Below are 24,843 nucleotides of genomic sequence, written 5' to 3'. Positions count from 1 at the left end.
AGCAAGAAGGAAACTTGTGAGGAGAGAGGCTAGGGTATGTAAAAATCGGCCTAGGGTTTCTTCAAGAGAAGGAGTGCCAATTTTGGGAGCCAGGAGGCTCCTTATATAGCTGAGGGATCTAGGGTTTATGGAAAACCCTAATGTTCCTTTGCTTGGGGCCTAAGCTTATCCAAAGGCCTTATCCAAGCCCCTTGGACAAAATCATTAGGGTTTCCCCTATAGATTTCGTCCACCCCCTTCCAAGGAGGTTCTGGAACCTTCCACTCAACTATTAGATAATTGCAAACTAGTCCCTACTCTTTATAATTAATACAATTAACCCCAAAATTAGTTCTAATTAATTTCTGGCTAACTATTAATTAAATATTATGATTTCTAATTAATATATTAACCTTTTAAGATATTAATAAATCATTTATATTAATTTATTAATCTTATAATAAATCAATATCTCTCCTTTCATAATTTTATTGTCCAGTTGCTAGGCTTGAGGGCAACCCAAAAGGATTGTGCTGCTGTCAGTTCAAGTACATATCAATTATAGTTATGAGCTTAGACACCTAATACAACAGGAATGGTAAATGAATGTGAGTTACTTACTTTGGATGGAGAATTTCCAAAAGGGTGGTTATGACATTGGTGAAATATTGGTTAGTTTGATAGTTTTGCTATGTGATAATTTTTATAGTAAGAGGAAGCAATAGCTAATTAGTATAATTTTAATTAACATATCGCACGTGATGTATATTTTGGATGATAAGTTAAATTATTAAATGATGCTACGTTTTGGTATGTTATTGTAGTTGTTATTTACTAAGTTTTATGGCATACGATGTTTGTTATTGTTGTGTTGCAGGTTAGGTTGTTGTAGCGTCCGACCCGGATCATGTACTTGATGCCAATACAATTCTTGGTGATAACTTCTTGTATTTGTAACATCCCAAAACCCAAGCTAAATAATTCATTTTTAAAATAATATAACATCCATTTTTAATAAAATTACATTCATGATAAACTATTTGTTCATAAGCCATTATTCAGATTTCAGAGCTATAATGAAGACAATGCGGAATCTCGAATCATAAAATTGTTGATGTGTGTGTACAGTCCCGCCTTCGCAATCCGATAAGAACCTGCAAAATATTTAATCCACAACTATAAGCACAAAGGTTAGTGAGTTCCCCCAAATACCATACAACAAATATAACAACACATAACTATAACATGTCCGTATCAAACCCGAGTATGTATTGACTCCGAGTCCAAATCGACTCCATCAGGTCCGCATCAACCCCAGGTCTGTATCAACCCCGAGTTTGTATTGACTCTGAGTCCATATCGACTCCATCGGGTCTGTAACAACCCCGGATCTGTATCAACCCACACACACATACAATAAAAGCATACCAACAAAAGTCACGAAGACAACATGCACAAAATGACACCTAGTGTCCTATAGTATAGTGAGAAGACTCACCTCACAAATAGCAGCTAAACACCACAACTCCCACCCGACGAAGACTGATCCTACATGGCACCTAACAACAATAAAGAGCACCTTATCAGTCTACACTCCAAAACCCTTACTTTGACCAAAATTCAACCCATTCCGAAAGCCAATGATCTAAGTTAAAGTCAATAGCCTAACAACACTAACATATGACCCTCAAGTCGTGACCAACCCTTAGTCACGTCGTGAGAACGCACCACGACTTGAACCCTCCTTGGTCACGTCGTGAACACAACATGACAAGATAATCGCGGTATCCTCCAACGTCACGTCGTGACACTCTCCACATCACGACGTGACCACAAGTCTGAAGCATAATCCTAATGGTTTGAGTCCTTAATCCATTAAGTCTTCAACCCCAACTTTCAAGAGGGCTTTTCCCAACCCCAAGGACCATAAAAATCATAGTTTTTTAGTCATGCATATCCAATGCATGACTTGAACACTAACTAGGTCAAAACAAAGGGAAATGAGACCAAGACTCATGCTTGGAGTCCAGTCCACCACCAAACTTCAGATATGAGACTTATGATTATCAAATGACCTCAAAGATCCATAAAGTTGCCAACTTTATGGATTCCATGCATTCTACTCAATCCATACATGGAGAAAAGTGGGTAGAACTTTGATCTAGCATGCTTAAATGAGAAATGCAAGAACTTGAGGACTTACAAAGGTCCAGAAACAACACAAGATGGTGAGGAGAAGACTTGATTGCTGAAACAATCCACCAAAAGGGATTTCTTCTTCAACAAGGAGCTAAAACCACCCAAAATGAGCCAAAACCACCAAGATGAGTTAGGGTTAGGGTTTTCTGAACTTTGAGAGATATGGAGGCTAAGAAATGAACCCTAAATCCGAGTTTAGGGTGCTTAAATACGAAGGAAACCCTATAAGATCATGGGCTTGGGCTGCAACCCTTTTCACGTCGTGCCCAACTATGTGTCACGTCGTGACCACTACTTCAGATACGCGTCCTCATTTGGCTCGTCACGTCGTAACCTCCTTATGGTCACATCGTGACCCATGGTTTTTCCCAAAAATCATATATTTGACTCCTTAATACCCCACACCGATCCATTCTGAAAATCGGGTGTTACAGTATTCTAGTATGCTAGTGTACACCGAAATGTTTTATAATGTTGGAAATTTAAGAAATGATATTTGGGTTTACCTAGTGTGAAAATTTGGGCATCAGTAGACCAATAATTTGCCATTTAAAATATCTTCTCGTTTTAACCGATTCAGCAAGTGTATCAATATCATAACCGCTGATCTGACACATATAACGAGTTATTTCCAATTAATATTTTTAAAATTTTCAAAATTAAATTAATATTTGTTTGTTAATGTTCACTTATCATCTAGAAAGCAGTTTTTTAATGGCTTTCTTTGGCAAAGGGAGCTGATTTTTCTATATATTTCCATATAGGCTTTTTATCCATCCATTGAAAAAATAATGAACAGGCAATTATACCCTCACTTCGTTGGATCTCATTTCATATGTAAGCCACATACACAAATTCACGGTATATTTGTATTCACATTTTTTTTCCTATGGATGGATTAAAAAGTTTAGTGGATAAATCAATCCCCTTTGACAAAGCATTGGAAACATAATTTGTATTTACCAATAATATTTTTTTTTAGAATTTTTAAAAGCTTCAAATTTCGGGTGAAATGTTGTTTATAATAATAATAATAATAATAATAATACGAAGGAAAAAACGGAGGAAATACTTGGAAATTAAAACGACGGGCAAGAGAGAATGAAAGAGGTGCAAGTTGGAAGCCTGAGATCAAAAAGGGAAGAAACACGTGGAACAAAGGGCATTCTGGAACGGCTTAAATCGAGCCATAAGCCGATGAAAAGTAACCGGCTTTAGCCGGTTACTGATCATAAGCCTATGCATTTTTAATGTTTTATATAATAATAATAATAATAATAATAATAATAATAAGAGAAATCTCCAATAAAGTCTTAAAATTTAGCTCTGCTTACGTTTTTGTCATAAATTATTCTTTTTTATGAAAAAAGTCCTAAAAATCGGCAAACGTTTGCATTTTGACCAATTTTGATCGGTTGGAACCGGTAACAAATTATTTTGGGACTATATCTGAAACATCCCAAAAATACAAGCCAAAACTTTCGTTTTTAAGATCATTTAACAAACATAATATTATCACCATAAAATAAAATCATCAAACATGTATCTCAAAATCTCATAAAATCTGTCAACATATATCTGTCTCATATAAAATATCAGAGTAAGCTCCCAGGCTAATAAAACCGTGGTGTGTGCCATGCCATCAACTCAAGCCCTTCCCTTTGCTAGCTGAAGTACTTGAAACCAAAACTGATACTGTAAGCACGAAGCTTAGTGAGCTCCCCCAAAGTACCACATACCATATAAAGCACATATCACAAATAAAATAACTCTGGGACTACTCCCAACTGCATCAGGATGAATCCCGGCATCGACTTACCCGGCATAGGACTCCTGTCCGGCATCGGGCTCACCCGTGCATCCGACCGCATCGGGCATCGGGCTCACCCCGACATCGGGCTTGCCCCGACATCGGGCTTACCCCGACACATAAACAACATAACATATATCATAAACACATAATATTATCACATAATCCGCGTCGGGCTTGCCCCGGCATCGGACCGAATCCTGAAAAATATAACATAATCACATAAACTGCATCGGGCTTGCCCGGCATCGGACCGGAGTCTGGGACGCATAACACATAACACATATACATGCATGAATCATAAAGACATCAAGCATACTTAACTACTTCTCGGGACCGTCCCGGCATCGGACCGAAGTCCGGAAACATATAAACTGCATCGGGCTAACCCCGGTATACTCTACTACTTAAACGGGCCGGGATTGGTGCCTTAGACCCGTTCCTACTGGAGGAAAACTCACCTCGTGTGACTGACTGCTGCAACTCTGGTGAGGAATTCTCTGTTTGCTGCTCCGGCGACTCTCCGGCTATAAATTTCCATAAAGGTACTTAGTCAAAAACTGATAACTACTCTTAGGGTAAAATGACCATTTTACCCCTGGCTAAAGTCAACATCCTGGTCAAAGTCAACACCCAGTTGACCTGACTCGCTGAGTTGGTTCACCAACTCGTCGACTCCCTATTCTTTCATCTGTTCCCAACCCCGAATACATATATATACATTTAAATAAAAAAAGAATATTAAAGACATATTTTAAGGGTGAAGGTGGAGGGGATGGTGATGCTTTAAACATTGAAATCATGAATGTTTGTTTGTATATGCCCTCCCTCTTTGAGGTTGAGGGTTCAAGTCCCGTCGTGGACATAGGTGGAATTAGGTATTAGTTTAGGAGGAGTAGATTATATATTTGTATTTGTCGGTTCAATATATATATATATATATATATATATATATATATATATATATATATATATATATATATATATATATATATATATGACCATTTCACATTTATTATTATTGTTTTCAATTCAGAATATTAACACTTAACAATTTAAAAAAAATTGTCTATTTGTAAAATTGTTTATAAATAGTTTAAGATAGAATGATTTCTCACTTTGTATATAAAATTGTTTAAGGTAGACGAAAAAGGGCAATACACATGTTGGTAATTCAAATACTTACGTACAAGACATACACACATATCACACATTCGCACACTAATACATGTGGTAGCAGACCCAATCATAATCTTGATTTGATCCCAGTTACGGACCCAAACTCGATTCAAGAAAAAATATATAAGAAATGTCTGCTTACAAGTTGAGAATGATAAGCAAAAACCTGATAATTTAATGATAATATTGATAGTCCATGACGCAAAATCACTATTTATAAACAATTTAAAAAATAGGCAACTTCTTTTAAATTGTTAAGTGTTAATATTTTGAATTATAAACAATAATAACAAATGTGAAATGACCATATACAAAGTGAGAATATATAAACAGACATTCATGATTTCAATGCTTAAAGCATCATCATTCCCTCCATCTTCACCCTTAAAAAATGTTTTTAATATTTTTTTTCATTTAAACATATTTATATATATTATTAACAATATTAATAATAACGAATTTAAAAAAAATACTATACTTATTTATATTTTAATAATAATAATAATAATAATAATAATAATAAGAAGGTTTTTTGTTTGCAGAAAAGTATATATATATATATATATATATATATATATATATATATATATATATAGAGAGAGAGAGAGAGAGAGAGAGGAGGGTTCAATTGAGAAAAAAAAAGGTTGAGAATGGGGGAATCATTCTCAGCCACACATTTATTTTGCCGCAAAACACTTACGCGTACCGTCGGAAATGAATAACGGATAAACATGTGTTTTCCAACCAAACATGTTTCCTTAAACTATGCTAATCATTACCTTAATATACACAAAAACATATTTTTTTTCGTTTTTTTTATTTTTAGAAAGCCATTATTATCGAAAAATTATTTTAAATATATCAAAATTCATAATTTTTTATTCTCTATAAATAGACATCCATATTGATATACTTTTAAGATAAAATAAATTTTTTTTTTCGAGTTTCAGCTCTCGTTATTCATAAGTGAATAAAAAAATCTATCAGATTTTTATTACAGTATATTCATTATTCACTTATGAATAAAACGTATGCGTAACTTTTTTTATAGTTTAAGTATCGTTCATATATGAATATGACACGCAATAAAGTTTTCTTACTTAAAATATATTTTTTACATCATCTTTCATCATATATTATATTTATATATGAATAAAACGTGTATTCGTTGTCGTCATATTTTATATTCATATATGAATAAAACATTTATCAGATTTTTGTTACAGTTAATTTGTTATTCATATATGAATAAGTAGTATAAATGATACTTAAACTGTAAAAAAAATTAATTATATATTTTTATTCATAAGTGAATAACGAATGTACTGTAGCAAAAATCTGATGCATTTTTATTCACTTATGAATAACGATAGCTGAAAATATAAAAAAAATAAATTTTTTATTTTATCTTAAAAGTATATCAATATGGATGTCTATTTGTAGAGAATAAAAAATCATAAATTTTGGTATATTTAAAATCATTTTTCGATATAAATAGCTTCTTAAAAATTAAAAAAACAAAAAAAAAACTATGTTTTTGTATATATTAAAGTAATGATTAGCATAGTTTAAGGAAACATGTTTTGTTGGAAACACATGTGTATTCCTTATCCATTTCCGCTGGTACAACAAAGGCTTTTGCGGCAAAAATAAATGAGTGACTGAGAACGATTCCCCCATTCTCAACCTTTTTTATTTTCTCAATTGAACTTACCTCTATATATATATATATATATATATATATATATATATATATATATATATATATATATATATATATATATATATATATTTGCAGAAAAGTCTCAATATTTTGGGTCAGTTTATGAAATAGTCTCAAATTAATTTGTTACCAGTTCCAACCGATCAAAAAATAAACTTTTGACGGTTTTTAGGATTTTTTCATCAAAAATTAATTTAGAACTAAAACGTAAAGTAGGCCAAAATTTTGAAACTTTATTAGAGATAATAATAATAATAATAATAATAATAATAATAATAATTTAGAACCAGGCTATCTAGAAGTGCTTAGTTCTCAAGTGAATACTAAGGTGGTGATTTACCCATAATGTTTTTCACTCGACTCATTTTATAAATTTAAAAATAAAAACCGAAAGAGAGGCACTTACACAATGCTTGGTACAAAAGTTTTGATAAATGAGTCACATGATGGATCATTTGGTAAGGGCATTGGCTCGTTCTAAGGAACTACCAAGTTATAATCTTTGACATAGGCGTCTTTAAGGGTGTGCGAGATGGACAACCATACAGGACCCATGTCATGGAAGGGGCTCTATTTTACATATGATTCAGTTTATTTTTTAGAAATCAACAATACAGTAATTAAAAAAAAAAAAAAGACAAAAGCCTATGTTTTTTTTTTCAATTCCAATAACTCATCCTATAACTAAAAATTACAACTCACGTTTTTTAAAATATAGATTAGAGCATTATATCCAACACTATTGTAGTGGTGGCCAGGTGGGGTTTGGAATTCAAATTACTTACATGTGGTTTACAATGGCTAATGACATAATGTTCCCATCAATTCTTTTTTAGAATTTTGTTTCCATCACAAAGTTTCACTATATTGGGATCATAGGATGCCGGCAATATGAAAAGGCTTCCTATATATATTATAAGAATGCCATCTTTATAGGTCTACTCGCGATGTCATTATTGTTATGTATCGGTATTTAGCATATAATCGAGATTTGATTTTATATCTTATAATATATTTTCATGTTTTTACATTTTATACTACCATAAAATAAACTAATTCTAATCTTAATTCATATGATTTTGCTCCTTAAAAATCTATCTTATGCTATGATAGCTTGTATTATTTTTTATAACTTTTATCCTTAACTTATCATAATCATAAAATAACTTTAATTCCTATAAACATAAAGTGGTGAAAATATGTGAAAGCTAAAAGCTTCCCACCAAAACTGATACTTAAAAAAAACAAAAACAAAAAAAAAATACCAATTACGAAAATTGAAGGGTTTATATGTCAATGATTAATAAAAAACATTTTTTTAGTCAACTTAATCGGATCAGCGGACCAACAATTTGTCATTTAAAATATTGTGTCGTTTTAACCGATTCAACAAATGTATCAATATCATAACCGTTGAATCCGACACACATAACGAGTTATTAAAAAAAATTATATTTTTGAAATTGTCGGTTAAATTAATATTTGTTTGTTAATGTTCACTTGTCATCTAGAAAACAGTTCTTTTACGGTTTCCTTTGACAAAGAGAACTGATTTTTCTATATAAACTTTTTATCCATCCACTGAAAAATAATGAATGGACAATTATACCTTCACTTCATTTAAACCTTATTTCATTTAAAATAAGTCATTGACACAAATTTAGGGTATATTTGTCCACTCTTTTTCTGTGGCTGTTTTAAAATTTTCAATGAATTGGAACCCTAATCTATATTTACCAATATATTTTTTTAGAATTTTTTAAAGCTTCAAATTTAGGGTGAAATGTTGTTTAAAATACAATAATAATAATAATAGCAATTTAGATTCAGGCTATCTAGAAGTGCTTAGTTCTCAAGCGAAAGGTGGTGATCTACCCATAATGTTTTTGATTCACCCATTTTATAAATTTAAAAATATGCATTTACATAATGCTCGGTACAACAGTTTTGATAAAGGAGTTACATGATGGATCATTTGGGAAGGACAAAGAGTCACATGATGAATCATTTGGTAAGGGTAGTGGCTCCCTATAAGGGAGCTACCAAGTTATAATATTTGACATGGACGTCTTTGAGGGTGTGTGAGGTGGACAACCGTACAGGGCCAATGTCATGGAAGGGGCCCTATTTTACATATGATTCAGTTTATTGTCTAGAAATAAGCAATCCAGTCATTCAAAAAAAAAAAAAAAAAAAAAACAAAAGTCCATGTTTTTTTTCAATTCCAATAACTCATCCTACAACTAAAATTAAAAATTGCATTTGGACTTAAAATTGGGCTTAAAATTAAAAATTGCATTTGGACTAATGTAAATTTACAACAAACAAGAGCTTACGTTTTGTTCCAATTCCAATCTTCCAAATTTGAAGCAACTGCAAAGCTTAAACGACGTTTCTTGATTCTTGTTTTCTTATTCCATCGGACTTTACCTCTCATTTTTATTGCACTCCAGCTCTAGTTTTTTTTATTATCAATTGAAATCAAACAAGTATTTCATTATTCATAATTTCTAAATCTTACATCCTCTCATTTTTATATTCCGATTATTGTCGTTGATTAGCGAATATAACACACTAACACACATATTCTGAATGACAGGATTTCTAACTTCACCTTAGTGCATTACGAAATATGAGATCTGTTTTGAGTGATTTCTCTAATTACTAGTTCCCCTTAATTTCTGTAATTATGTTCTTGTTTGTAGCATCTGCGTAGTTGATTAGAACAACATTTATGACTTTCATATTGTTGTTAATGTAATATCATATATAATTTTCAGAAATTGTGCCTCCTAAGCATCTATTGGATAGTGAAAAACATAAAAAGAGAAAGAGAATGAGAGAATGAAGAATTAAGGTCTTAGAGTAGTGCTCTTGATAAGTTTCTCCAAAAAAAACCTCAAGTTTCTTCTTAAAATCAAAACAGTGGTGATATTAACGTTGATATTGCAGGTGTTGACAGAGATTAAAACTGAAGTTCTTAAAGCCCTACTTGCAGTACACAAAGTCACAAGAAATACTTAATGGATTGGCAATGATAGTTACTGAAAATGACATATTGAAGAATATTGATTATGAAGAGTTGGGAAACAATTTTGCTTTTATATATATATATATATATATATATATATATATATATATATATATATATATATATATATATATATATATATATATATATAGGAGTAGGATCAAATGAGAACACCTAAAAGGTTGAGAACGCGAGAACGGATCTGGACCATCAAAATATTCAGATCTGAGGCTATTATCAAACGGGTCATTTACGTAAATTCTAAAACCATAGGTATTAAAGTGTAACTTGTAAAAGGTCACAAGGCTATAATGGTAATTGTAATTTTAACTTGTTCCTATAATTTCTCAATCACATATCATATTGCTGTTCAAATTTATTGTCCCCCACTTCATTTCTTTCTCTCTCTCTATACCTAGGTTTTAATCAATTCCTCCCTCAGCCTCCCTCCATCGCACATCGTTTGAATCAATCCTAATCGGAGCATCGCAAGTCTCCACCTCGATGCGTTTTTGGTTTAATTTTTCCTCCATTGCACCATCACTACCCATCTACGCAGCCTACATCACAGGTCGATGAAAGACGTAGGAAGGAAGTGAAGGCAGTCGGCGACGTTTGTGGTCGACTGTCGTGATGGCGAGGGGAGCGTCTCCGTGGTCGACGAGGCTGAAGAGGAGGAAAGGAGGAGGCAGCGAGGGGTGGGTTGTTGGTCTCGGTGGATCGAAGAGAAGAAGAAAAGAGAATGGAAGCAGCGGGATGTGGGGTCTGCCATTGGTTTCCGGTGACAAAGCCCCGATATTGGGTTGTTTGGTGATCGAGAAGGGCAGCAACAATTCAAAAATAGGTAAGGGTTCCTTTTTTTTTGTTCTTGTTTGATTTGGCAGAACTCGATAGGCTCAAGTGGGTCTTTGAAGGCTCAAGTGGCAGCCCTTACAATTGATGGAAGAGATAGCCACACAAAGTTGTAATCAGATTCAAGGTAAAAGGTTGTGCACATAAGCTGTTTGATGATATGCGTGAGAGGGGTATTCATTTATGAATAGCAGGGTATTCATTTGTTAATAACAATGTATTCATTTGTAAATAGCAGTGTAATCATGTGTGAATGAGTGTATTTTATTTATGATTAGAGGTATTGTTTTATTCATTTGTGAATACCAGGGTATTCATTTGTTAATAACAATGTATTCATTTGTAAATAGCAATGTAATCATGTGTGAATAAGTGTATTTATTTATGATTAAATGTATTCTTTTATGAAGAAATGATAATTTTTACACCCCTTTTATTTTCAGTTGATTAAAAGAAAGGAAGTGGATTACTTGTAAATTGATATGTATTCATTTGTGATTGCAGTAGTATTAGTTTTTTTGAAAAAAAAAATTGTTTATGAATACAAATGTATTTATTTGGGGTTGGATTTCTATTAATTTTTTTGAAAAAAAACGTGGAATATGAGAAAAATTAAATTAAATTTTTTTAGTTTTAATTTTTTTTTGATAAAAATGTTTTTTATATTTCATTAATAAGAAAAATAAAAAATCAAATATCTCCTTCTTTTTTGGTAACTGATCCTAAATTTAAGGGAATTTGATTGATTTTATTTTATTTTAATTTAATTAAAATATGCAATTACTTATATGCCCTTATATATTGATTGATCCAGAACTGTTCTCGCGTTCTCAACCTAAAAAGGTGTTCTCATTTGATCATATCTCTCTCTCTCTCTCTCTCTCTCTCTCTCTCTCTCTCTCTCTATATATATATATATATATATATATATATATATATATATATATATATATATATATATATATATATATATATATATATATATATATATATATATATAAGGGTCATTTTTATTAGGGTCCTCAGGACCCTTGTGATCTTTGAGCTTCCATTAGGAATATATTTATAGGGTAATGCAATGTCTTTTTTAATACAAGGTAAGACGTTGCGTGTCTTCATTAAAATGACTTTTTGGTTTTATCCTGTGGTGTTTCAAACCCACAAAATGTAAGAAAATTAGAGGCAGCACCACACAAGATATTGCGGAAACTTCTGTACTTGGACAACGAATTTGTACCCAAAAAAAGGAAAAAAAAATTTCTAAAAACTGCAAAAATTAAAAAAATAAATAAATAAATAAAAACAAAGATGTGAAAAAAGTTGTAGAAAAGTAATTTTGTAAAAAAAAGAAGTATTTATTGATCTAAAGTTACTAAAAAATTAAAAAAAATTTGTTCATGCGATGTAAACTGAGTTATATAATAGAATAAGATAAGATGTCTCATGATGCATGCGATATATGGGACAAACCATACCACAGTTTCTTTTTGGATCTTGTCCGATCTTTTTTTTATTTTTTTTCTTCTTTTACCATTTTGCAGGATATAATCATTTAATAAACTATTTGAAAAATTAAGTTTATTGTTTTAAAGATCTATAATCTGATCATATTCATATGATAAATTAAGCGAATGAAAAGTCTATCCAATAATGAATCATATGATCAAAATCCATCCGATTGTGTGTATTTAACAAATCAACTTTACAATACAAACAAAATCATACAAAACCTGTCCAAGTATTGACAAACCCTAAGCAGCAGATTTAGGAATTTTGTATTGTTTCTTTAGGAATTGAGAAGCCTCTGAGTCACCCCTGTGACACAATATTCTCAATAGTGTTTTTGTGTCAGCACCCAGCTTGCTTCTGTCTGTAGCACTTGCAGACTTTATGTCATCAATCAGCTCCCGTGTCTGCAGCAGGAGGGGTAAATGCGTAATTATACAACATTTCACATTTTCGGTAATTCTATACAAATAGAATATTGTAGAAGAACTAACCTCATAGCCCTGCAGCTTTATCACCTGTCGAACACGTGCTACTTGGTTTTCAACAACTCCACGAGGAAGCCCGTCTCCACCAGATATAAAAAATTCCTAAGCATAAATCAACCAAAACAAATGTCAGCTTTTTGGCATTGGTTTTTATTTATTTATTTATTTATTTTATCGATTTAAACACCCAACTATTATAAATTATAGTGATCATAAAAAAAATTATAGTTCAGTGGTATACCTTTAGAACCTCTAAATCTTCTTCCAAGAATTTAGCATCAGAAGGCATGAACAATCGCGATGGACCTCCATCTAATAGCACTCTAAATAGACCATCCTGCAAAAAAAACAACAAAATTTTATAAATAAATAAGGGACCATGAAACATCTGAAAAAATAGAAATGAGACACACCAGTGATGCCTGAAGAAGACTTGTTACAATTCGATCTCTTAGTGGCTCCACAATGATATCACATAGTTGATTTAGTTCCTGTAAACACATTAAACATTGATTATTATATATCAATAATGATAATAATAATAAAAAGAGAAAGAAACTGTGTTTATTAGACAATAGACATACCACATCAAGTGGCTCAATGAGTGTTGTTTCCAACCTGGACTCTGAAACACTAGGTCTATATAGGTTTTCAATGAAGGGTTCCCTTAGATCCCAGAAAATTATCTTAGTTCCTGTAAATGTTAAAAATTATCATGGAAAAAATTTTAACTCAGATCTTGAATATAATTAATACTTGACCATGATATGATGAATTCTCACCTGTGAACTCACAAATCCGGTCAATGGCTGCATTGATATCTTTCCTACTTCCATCAAAGCTTTCTTTTCTCAAGTTGTCATCTGTAGACCTCTCTGTGAAATACATCCTTAGATATGATTATGAATATTTCATTTTTAGATCGTATAAACACAATAATGATTTTTTAAGTAAAATAAAGTTCACTCTAGAATACACGTACTATTGGATTTTCCTTGCTTCTGCTTCCTTATCCAGCGTTCCCAAATGCTATCTTCCAGCTTATTAAGATGACTAATGCCATACTGTTGTAGAAAATGATAAAAGATTCAGTCAGCTTCTTAAGTCCTAACTTTTTATAAATCTCAAATATTTATATTTTTTTAACATCATTTATGGAGACAACACTTAATGGGGGGAAAGGAAACAGGAACTGACATAAAGGGTGTTTAACTGCACACATAGTGTTGATGTAGTCATAACATTGATGTCTCTAGACTTTCTCATATCAGGCAATGGCATCCTTGAAGTTGAATCATTCAACTCTTTCTTCACAAAAGCTTTGAATCCACTTTCACTCCTGTATCTTGTCAGAATTGGCACAGGAGGAACTATGTCTTCCTTGTTAGCTGCATTGCACGTTCATTCAAATTCACTATTATAAAAGGAAGAATCTTTTCCAGACTTAAATGTGCATAATTGCATACCCAAGTTGTCAACAACATGTTTTGAATATACTTGAAGTGCATTATCAATGCCTCGGAACAAGCTGTTCATTTCTCCAGATCTCATAGGAATCTTTAGAGCGAAAAATTGATCAACAGTCTGAAAGAACATAAAAGAAAAAAAAAAGTATGTTATTCATGTATTATAGTGAGTGGAAATAGTAATGGAAATGGATGCTTAAGACTAGATATAATAAAGAGCAAAAGAAATAAGAACCTCTTCTATAATGCGATAAACTTCAACAATTGAACTCCCATGTCGTTGCTGCATCGAAACTGGTTCCCATTTCTGAAATATTAAAATAAAAAACATAATTAACCAAGAAAAAAAAAACAGAAAATCATTAGTGGCAAGAAAACCAATTCAATTAGTTACCTCCTGTTGAATAGCTCGCTCAACCCAACCCAAAACTCTGCTTAGTTGTGAATTGACCCAACGCAACACCAGTGTTCCAGATATTGATTCAATCTGGTATGATCATTTAAAAAATAGATAAAAAGTAAACAAAAAAAATCTTCCAAACAGATGATCATGATGTGAGCATGTTACAAAGTCTAATCATAATAATAATCCTGACACACACACACACACATGTATAGAATATATGATACAAATATTTATATCATTGTAACCTCAAACTATTAATTTTGACACAAAACACATGCATACATGCAAGACATAGCAATGCACTTTCTAATTATTATAGCATTGTACTTTGTTTTTTTATGCGTTGAAATTATTTGTTAATAGGGTATTGTACTTTGAAAAATTTATCTGATTATAGCAAATGGGTAACCATTTTAAAAAGGTAGTAAGAAATAATCTGAAAGTAGAATGCTATAAAGAACACCATACCTTGTAAGGAGCAAGTTTTTTCAAGGAGACATCTGTTTGTCCCTCTCCACATGAAGAAGTGATAAGGTCCATAACATATTCCTCAAAACCATCAGCAGCAGGAAACACCAACACAACATCTTCTGTAAGTTGCTCAACACTACTAATGTAGGGCTTCTGCAGATTTATTAACACACACAAATAAAGTTTTATATTTTCATATTAAGCAGTTTTCAGCAGCAATGGCTGACATGAGAGAAGCTAATGCTATTCATAATTCATATTCATTCATACCAATTTGCTTCCATAGAGCTTGTGAAGGAGAGATGCTGAAACAACAACTGCTTGCGGATGCCATTGGGATAATATTGGCATGAATACGGTTGCATCTTTTTTCAAAAGCTTTCTTGTTTCTTCTCCTAATAGTGCTAGTGGATGTTCGTCTGTTGCATTGGACATAGTCTCAACATCCTGCAATATCTGTGAAAAAAGTAGAAGAAATCAAGAATATGGATGCATACTTTATTATTTTTGGTCTCTAACATATTGAGTCAACTGAAAGTAAGTGAACCACTTACCCTTACAAATGCACTTTTGATGGATGATGATACGTAGGACTCTATCTTATCTCCATCTGTAACAGCTTCATGCTGCATTGCCACCAAAACAAATGATAGTTCCAGTTTATTTTAGATTATGTAATTAATCAAGTTATTCAAAAGAAAAACTTTCAGATGAATGGGTTTTACACACCGATCCATGTTCCTCTTGAAGAAGTCGCTTTGCTAGCATTGAAATTGATACCACATGTTCCATCATTGCCAATGCCTAAACAGAATGGAATAAAAGCAATGTAAGAAAAACAAAAGGCTAACAAAACAGAAAGGATTGCACATGATTAGATTATGAACCTCAGGAAAGTGCAAATGGTAATCTGTAAGTTGCTTATCAGCCCACTTTTGAATAGGTATTATAAAGGACTGTATAAAGGATAGCTCTTGGGAGCCTTCTTCACTTTCATATTTGCAAAACAAGGTTTTCAAATGCATTCTCTCTTGTGGGCCACGCTCTTCTTTCAAGGGTACTTTATGTAATTGCTCAATGGCATGTCGAAGAAGTGCATGTTCTCTAGTCATAACAAACTGCACAAAAGAAAAAAAGATAAAATTATAGCTCTTAAAATTACTATAATAAACTAATTTAGGATCTGTTATTACCTGGCGGAATAGCACCCATGCATAACAGGTGTGATGAATAGTCTCTGTTATTCCCAAGATACGCCACGTTGACTTTAGAAGCTCAAGTATTTCTTCCACTTCCTGCATACATTCATAAAATATAGTTGTTTGTTATGCATCATCATCATACATATGCTACTTCCATTTCTTTCTTAAGGCATTGCACTTTGTTAAATCTACCCAATTATGTTGCCACTTCTTGCATTTAACTCCACTAGTAAATACAAGATTAGAAGTTTAATGTTAATCATGCTACCATGGTTTGTAAGGGTGCAGGTGGAGGGAGGGAATTTAATCAATTTATAACAAAATCATACTTAACCCTGGATAGAAATTTACATACCTCAGTTAGTTTCCCCTCATCTAGAACATCAAAAATGCTGGAAAGAAGTTTCTCATATAATCTGACATTCAAATGATACCCATCTGCCCAATGACATACTTCACCAGTTAAGTCACCACGAGCTGGCCTCTCTGCAAGTGCAATGGCAATCTCCCTCAGAGATCTCAAACATTCTATGCGTTGAAGTTCACCCACAGAAGGTGCAAATGACTGAAATAAGACAAATTTAAAAAATGATAAAGTAAGAGCAATAGAGCATAGAATAACAGCATATGTAAAAACTAAAAAGATCTCATTTTAAACCATGTGTACATCCCAACAACTAACCTCAGATTCTTCAATTCTTGCCAATAGAATCCTCATTTCACTTGCTTTGCGACCAGATTCTCCAAATCCCACAACTGGGTGATTCACAAGTCCTTCCTCCAACATATTCAACTGAACTAACACAACATTGGATCAAACATCTTACATCAATATTAGTTAAAGTTGGAAAATTACTCATACATGCCCATGAATAATACGATAAGGCTACGAAACAAAACAGAGAGAGAAGGGACTGACTTGTCTCTTTTGCCATCTTATGAAAGCTTTTTTGTCAGAAAATTCGGTTCGAGAAACACAGGATAATAACTCGAGAGGAATCAAAAGAGCATCCATTCTTTTCCCCACTTTTCCAGCCATTGCATTGAGTAGCCCTTGTCTTGTTCTAATGTCCATCGCCTCAGAAATCTGTGTTTACAACAATCCTTATTATTATCAGGCACAAATTTGTGGGGTCCACAGTCTACTGATTAATAACATGAAATAAGGAGGTAGCATATGCCTAATATAACTAATAGTAATATCTGTAATAGAACTCCTATTTAGTAAGAGCAAACCTAAACTAGGTATGGTTTCTAACAGTCCCCATGAATCATGTCCAACATGCAAACAAACCATATATCATACAAGCAAAATAGACTACTATATTTAGTTTGAGATCAACAATACTTGAAAGAGAAATTATGGATTTCTTTGAGATCAACAATACCAAGATTGACATCTAAAATCATGACACAGTGCATATATAAAACATAAAAAAATATAGTCTGTACCTCCATCTGGACACGCATTGTCTCCAGTAGGCCAGTCAAACCAGTCGATTGTTGGGATTGATTTGTAACTTGTTCACTCTTACTCCTTCCAAGCTTCTTCAACAATCGGGATTTCTTTTCTTTCTTCTTCTCCTTTGATGGCACTATAAGTCCCCTGCTTAAACAATCATTACAAAATAGTCAAAAGGTAGTTTGGCAGATCTGTAGTTCTGACAAAATCAATCACAGCAAAATGAGAACTCAAAAGAAATGCTAAAACTATGTGTGTGTGTACAAAATAAAGTTCATGCAAAGACAGATAAGAAAGAAAAGATACCCTGAAGCTCCTGCAGCAGCCAGAAGGATTTCATAGGCAGATTCACGAAGATCATCATCAGTTATACCTGAAGAAATGACCAAACACATAACTTTACACACCAATTTCAGAAAATGATACAATATTTTCATAAAACGTTCCATCATTTCTGTTTACCTGTTGCAAATGCAGGCAAACCCACAATAAGATCAGCAGTATCATTCATTGTTCTCCTTGAATACCTGCGACTATTCAGTTCCTCCAAATCATCATCATCCTCAAAATCATCAATGTCATCAACAGTTAAATTCTGAGCTGGGCCCGAGTTAAAAGATTTTGAGTTGGATATAACTGGTTCATCCTCTTCTGTTGCCTCAAAGGGCAGTGATGTTATGTCTGACATAATGGGTGATGGGGCCACAAAAGGAACAGCTGGTGGAGCCCTCCTTGGAGGTGAACCTGATAATTCAGGATTGGTAGCCAAAAAAAACTCACCTTCAGACCCTGCATTCTTCATTACACAGAAAAAAAAAGCAAATAAATAAATAATAAACCAAAAAGGAAGGTAATGCAATGTTCAATGATTCCTAGTAACAAGTGCACAGGCAATATATCTACTTCCATCCCATCAAATCTGCAGCAACTACCAGTATGGGATGTCCTTTATTGATAACAATCTTTGTTCTTCAGAAGTTCTATAAGCTAAATTGGCATATTTCTCTATAACACTACAAAAGCATGTGTAATATAGATAATGGTCCACATATGTATTTCGATTAAAAAATTAGGAGGTATATGGAAACAATTTTTCAGCTTGATTCATGATGTATATCCATCAAAAGATTATGTATTAATATGCATGTGGGAGCAATTGTTATTTCTAACAAGGGCGCTTATGACTTATGAGTAATTTCAGTTACACACTTGATAATTACAGTTCCCGTCTGTGTCTATTCACCAAAAAAGATATGCATTATTATATTTAATGATATATAGACATTATTTATTGGGTTATGGATAACCACTCTTCCATGAAAAATCCTCCCAACACTACCACTTACATCACATATTACTGTACTAAAACATCTTGAAAGTCTTCCTTTTGGAAAACTCTCCTTGAAAGGAGTGTAATGGTAGTGGATTTCATCTGTAAAAAAAGCAGATAAGTGGGACAAGAGAGCATCCATTTGAATATTTATATTTCTTGATCCACCATCGTTTTTCTATTTATTTTAGCTGGCAACTTAATCCTTAAAAGTTACAACATAGAATGTTCATATCAAGTTTGATGTTACAAAATAGTTTGTTTAAGGCTCATAGACACATGCCACCTATTTTCTTTTGAAAATGAAGGATATTCAACTTTCATCTTACCATATGAGGGTATCCAGTACTATCATGGTAATCTCTAATGGCTTCTGAGAGCTCAAGCATGTCCCCTGCAAAATAGTTCAAGAAACAGAAACTAATGATTCCAATTTTAGGTGAAATGAAACAAAATATAGAAGCAAAAACTGAGTTCCCCGTTTACTTCAAAGAGCTGCATCTTGTTTTCTTGTCAGACTTGGTACTTTCCGATTTCCATACCCAAAATCATGGTGAAACTTGCTGCAAACTAATATCTTACCCTTAGTGCTTACTATAAAGTTTAACATAATCGCAATTTTCTTAAAAGACTAAAACCCTGAACAAAATAAAACCGCCCAAAAGTAACCTTTTGACATTCAAATTCAAAATGCAGCTCTTATTTTGGAATTTGAGTAGGAAGTACAACTAATTAAATTAATCAATTACAAAAGCTACAAACCTTTTTTCACGGAATTCAGAACAAAATCAACACTGACTTGATCTAGATCCACATCATCCAACGAAACCGCACCAGGTGGCATCACAACTTTCTTAATCAAAGAACCAGATAGTAAGTAATTAAGAAGTATCCGCCTATCTCGCCTATACCTCTGTAAAAGCTCCACTTCATTTTCCCTGTCAGAAACACACATACATGATACATATATCAATTCTGGTAAGTTCTAGGAAAATCATTAAACTTAATGAGCATTTTACACATACTCTTCCATCGCCGATTGGTCGCTTCAAATTTCAATTACTACCAGCTAATTCGGATTGAGACGAAGGAAGAAGTTGAATTTGATGAAAAGATATCTGTTGCAGGTCAAACTTCAACGCGAGAAGTATGAATCGAAATGCAGGGAGACTTCTTCCAAGTTCCAACTCCTTGGATCTCTGTTTCTCTCGATAAACTTGTCAAAAGCGAAGGTTTTGTGTGTGTGTGTGTGTGTGTGTGAGAGAGAGAGAGAGAGAGAGAGAGATATGAAACAATCACATATAGATCAAGTCACCGCCGTATCTATGATCTTTATTCAACAACTATTCTCCCTTTATGGTAAAAATAAAATAAAACGTTTTATTTGAACAAAATATAATACTTTCACAAATGTTCAATGGATTTTTTTTATCTTTCTAATCCATTAAATTCTAATTTAATAGACTATTTTATCCGTGTCTTGTTTTGTAATTAGTTTCCATTTAAGAGGCTGTTTGGTATGTTTTATATTGGGCAAGGTAAAATGTTGAGTCTGACCCAGTCAGATTCGGTCTAGACATAACCTATGATGATTCAATCAGATCTTGACTCAATCAAATCTGAGGTTGGGTATGACTCAGATCAGATTCAGACTGTTTGGTACCATAATTAAAAGTCTTTGACTCAATTAGATATTGACTTAATCAAATTTTATTCAGCCTTAAACTATCAAACAACCCCTCTTATATACTTTACAAATATTCAAATATTATACAAAGATCAAATATTACATCAACTGAAAACAAAATTACAGATTATATACGAAAAGATAATGAGTCTGTTGTTCAATGATGTGTTATAATGGTATGTTTCAGATGAAGAAAATTTATGATTAATGCATAACAATGATGTTTGATTCTTTAACATGTGTGCATTGAGAATCTACCAGGAAATCTAACATCAAATCCAAAGGAATTGACAACTACATAAAAGTGGACTATATAATTTAATATAGCTTTTTTTTAACGACAAATACAATATATTCCTAAACTATTCCTAAATCCACCTATGTCTCATACGAGACTTGAACCCTCAACCTCAAGGAGGAATGGCAACACCTGATACCGCTAGGCTAGAAGCCCTTGAAAATGTTTTTTTACAAGAAAAAAAAATCGATCGTCAAGTGTCTTAATTTTATGGAGCTCAGACTGTAATACATCAATTAAATAATGTCAACTTGTGTTTTTATTGAATTGTTATGTGAATTTGTAGTGGAACTTTCTTCATCAGATTTATTACAAGGTAGTTTATTTGTTTAAAAATTTGTATCTGTCTGTCTTCTTTTATAATAAGATTATGGCAACAAGGTTTTATATTTTCAAATACTTTATAAATCGATTCAAAACAAAATGTAGTCAGTCAAAAAGTGAAGCTCCCAAATCCATAATATGTAGAATGATAATATGTAAACGCATCATACAACAAATAATATGCGATAAAATCAATCAATTACAATAATTTTGCCACTTTTCACATATATATGTATATATTCTCAAGATCATGTTGAGATAATTGCATATGACTAAGTGAGGTCATCTTCATCAAGGGCCTCTCCATGCTCCACTGAGTTGATTTCCATTGCAATCACCTCCCCAGTAGGAAGCTTCCTTGCAAGTCTGATAATCTGCAGCATTGAAAACAAATAGCAACATATTTTCATTTATTTGTGTAATATATATAGCATCCCACTCTCATTTCTTCCAATCACAACATTCTATTTTTCTTACTATATAGCAGTGAAAATTGCTTTGTATTTAGGAAGAAATGGAAATAGGATGCTACAACAATCAAATGAATAAAAGTACGTTGCTATAGTTGAGATTTGAGAAGGTTTAGGGTTTTACCACATGATCCAGGTTGGATACAGTACTTGATTTTGCTACACGTTGGATTTCTTCAATATCAGCTTCTCTGTATGCAGAAAGAAGTTTACTAGCACAATGACTCTGATCACTGCTTAAAAAAGTATCAATCCTGCAAAACACAACCCACAATATACACATATACTTAATATTATTATTTATTATAATTGTAAATTCTATATTCATAGTATAAAGAAAACTTACTGACAACAATCATTATAGCACTTCTCTGCTTCCTTGAAGTCATGGGCATAAAGGTATACGATAATTGCACTTAGATAAGCCTACACCAAAAAATAAAAATTATTAATTATTGCTAGCAAAATAGAATATAGCCTAAAAATTTTGATATTTAAAAAGGGAAAAAAATTGCACCTTGCATTGGCTATGAAGAGCATTGCATTTATTAGCTGCTACTGCCCATCTCAGAAGAAACGTTGCAGCATCTGTATACCTTCAAATGAAGCAACAAAAATAAGCCAATAAGAATGTCACATTAGTGTTTGGTATGATGGAATTGGAGACGGAATGGAATGGCTGATTCCATTGGAATGAAACTCCTTACTTTTCAAGCTTTATGTAAAGACTTGTGATAGCACGATATATATCAAACACCATATTTTCCTTGCCATCTTCCTCAAGTAGCAAACAAGCATCAGTATACATTGTAATGGCCACTTCAGGCTTACCATCTTCCAAAGCACTGTTCGATAAATTATATATTTATATTCATACAATGTATAAAAATAAATTCAAATTTAATATAAAATGTTAATAGGGAAATTGAGATGCATACCGAGCACCTTTTGCAAGTGCATCAGATGCAGGTTGTGACCTCCCACATTCATTATATAACTCAGAAGCCCTTCTGTAAAAATCAGCAACTTCATTCCATATGCTTAATTCAACTGCTAAAGCAGCAGCAGATTCCATATGTTTTGCAGCATCCCATGGTGTAACCTTTTGTTAAGTCTAAACAATTGTAATAAAACACAAATGATAAAACACGAATGAAATTTAAATAGAAATGAATTAGTTGAAGTGTTGAAGGATATGAAGCGAGCATTTCTTGTCCTTTTGAAGCTTTCTCAAATGCTACTTTTGCTTTCTCGTGTTTTTTGGCAAACCTATATGCAGTAGCTTCAAGGAATAAAGTATAAATATTATAAACTTGTGGTTGATTTTATATGTAACATAAGTTGCTTGAATTTGTAAAGAGAAAATATTAATCTTAAAAACTTTTTACCTGCTTGTTCGTAATATTGAGTTGCATTCCTCCAGTCAGCACTCCACCGTGTTAAAGTAAGTTTTGTTCTATTGGAGTATAAGAGAAAGAAATGAATCCAACTATCCAAGCAATTACAAAAGAGCAAGATAATATAATTAAGGAACACCTTTTCTCATGTAATCTTCAATATAAAATAAACAAAAACAGAAAACGATCACATTAATCCAAAAGGAGTAATAGTGGTATATTGAAATGGATGCTTGCTAATTTAAATGTTTATTAATTCAAACAAACGTGTATTGCACCATTGCTTGTTTTTACTTATTTTAATCTTATGCATAAAAACTATACAACATTTTTATGATTTATACAAAAATTTGATCAGTTTATTCAACAGTAGATAAAGGCCACATCAATACAGTCTCAATCAAGTACCACAACATGATGGCAAGTGTTTGTAATTGTTGAGTTTGGCTATATGAAAGAAGGGTTCCCATGCCACATTTTTACAAGGATGGAGGTTTGGAAAGACTTTAAGCTTATAACTTATAAAAAAAAGTCCAATGCTTTGGTTTCAAAATGCCCTAATCAATACACTTGAATTGTTTGATTCTTTTTTTCTTTCTCTTGTTTTAGAGTGTAGAAAATTGTTGGTCAAAATTTGTAAGAGTGTGGGCGTAATCTGGAGGAGGCTTGAGAGATTAGTCTATGTAATTGTAACAATTTATCATATATTGGATTTTACCTTTTAGAGGACCGTGGTTTTCAATTCTTTTGGAGTTTTCCATATATATTATTGTGTTCAATTATTTTCTCTATTATTATGGAGGGTTCTTAGGGGTATTTGAGGCCATTTTCCCAACAGCAATGTCATCTAGTTCAACTAAACCCGTAAACCAATTGAATTACTATGATCACACTTCATGAAGAAAAAAAAAACAAGAAGAATAAGAGACATCCAGTAAAATTATAATACCTGTAATTTTTTGACCATCTGACCTAATATCCTATCAAATTATGGACTAATGAGAATCTCTTATTCATTTCCAAGATTGCAAGTTTTCATTAATTGAAATAATGCCTATAAGACAATTAGGTGGAAAACACATTCCATTAGAATCCAGCAAAAGCCAGCTTTCACCACAACAATCAGATCACATAATCTAGTATTGGAAGTAACAGACGGACACTGATCTGTAACTACCAGATGCTATACAAGCTCCATCAACTTAACCTAATCACAGCTATTTGTTCAATTGGAGTCCAATAACCATGAATATCAAATGCAAAAACCTTAGTTACTTGAAATTATATGTTAATTTCAACCTACTTGAATTATTGCAAAGTTTAACAACCAACATGATCATAAAATTATATACTGATAAACGATAACAAACAGATTAAGAACGATGACAAAGAATGTGGACTGACAGTTTATCGGCTTTGGCGATCAGCTTTTCGGGATCGGCACCGGCCATGGCTGACTAGTCCCACCTTTACTGCCTTCAGCAAACCCAAATCTCCTGTTCTTGTGATGGATGACGAATTGACGATGGCACGATGCTTCCAAAATGCTTATATGCATTGGCC

General features: G+C 32.7%; 2 protein-coding genes across 2 annotated transcripts; both read right to left on the bottom strand.

The window, feature by feature from the left end:
* Positions 1–12,396: 12,396 nt before the first annotated feature.
* On the bottom strand, positions 12,397–20,408 carry LOC145124408 (plant/protein (DUF810)). Its single transcript, XM_079059732.1, has 26 exons — positions 20,130–20,408; positions 19,867–20,042; positions 19,434–19,498; positions 18,237–18,570; positions 18,081–18,147; positions 17,765–17,918; positions 17,232–17,399; positions 16,995–17,105; positions 16,668–16,877; positions 16,304–16,405; positions 15,998–16,228; positions 15,840–15,914; positions 15,665–15,736; positions 15,381–15,566; positions 15,108–15,263; positions 14,628–14,720; positions 14,469–14,540; positions 14,234–14,351; positions 13,965–14,155; positions 13,750–13,831; positions 13,550–13,642; positions 13,352–13,461; positions 13,181–13,258; positions 13,009–13,104; positions 12,774–12,869; positions 12,397–12,686 (listed from the first exon to the last, which is right to left on the bottom strand). Exons 1-26 carry the CDS (start codon positions 20,135–20,137, stop codon positions 12,525–12,527), a joined length of 3,306 nt encoding a protein of 1,101 aa, XP_078915858.1. The 5' UTR covers positions 20,138–20,408; the 3' UTR covers positions 12,397–12,524.
* A 1,172-nt stretch (positions 20,409–21,580) lies between these two features.
* Positions 21,581–24,843, bottom strand: GSNAP (gamma-soluble NSF attachment protein). The gene is made up of 9 exons (XM_079058518.1): positions 24,685–24,843; positions 23,272–23,339; positions 23,082–23,165; positions 22,822–22,981; positions 22,591–22,728; positions 22,401–22,479; positions 22,230–22,309; positions 22,008–22,137; positions 21,581–21,787 (listed from the first exon to the last, which is right to left on the bottom strand). Exons 1-9 carry the CDS (start codon positions 24,729–24,731, stop codon positions 21,686–21,688), a joined length of 888 nt encoding a protein of 295 aa, XP_078914644.1. The 5' UTR covers positions 24,732–24,843; the 3' UTR covers positions 21,581–21,685.

This window comes from Lactuca virosa, chromosome 7 (assembly GCF_052849685.1).
Source record: "Lactuca virosa cultivar CGN04683 chromosome 7, Lactuca_virosa_CGN04683_v6, whole genome shotgun sequence".
Lineage (NCBI taxonomy): Eukaryota > Viridiplantae > Streptophyta > Magnoliopsida > Asterales > Asteraceae > Lactuca > Lactuca virosa.
Note: the sequence above shows the minus strand (reverse complement) of the source record. Positions and strands in the feature narration are given on the sequence as shown.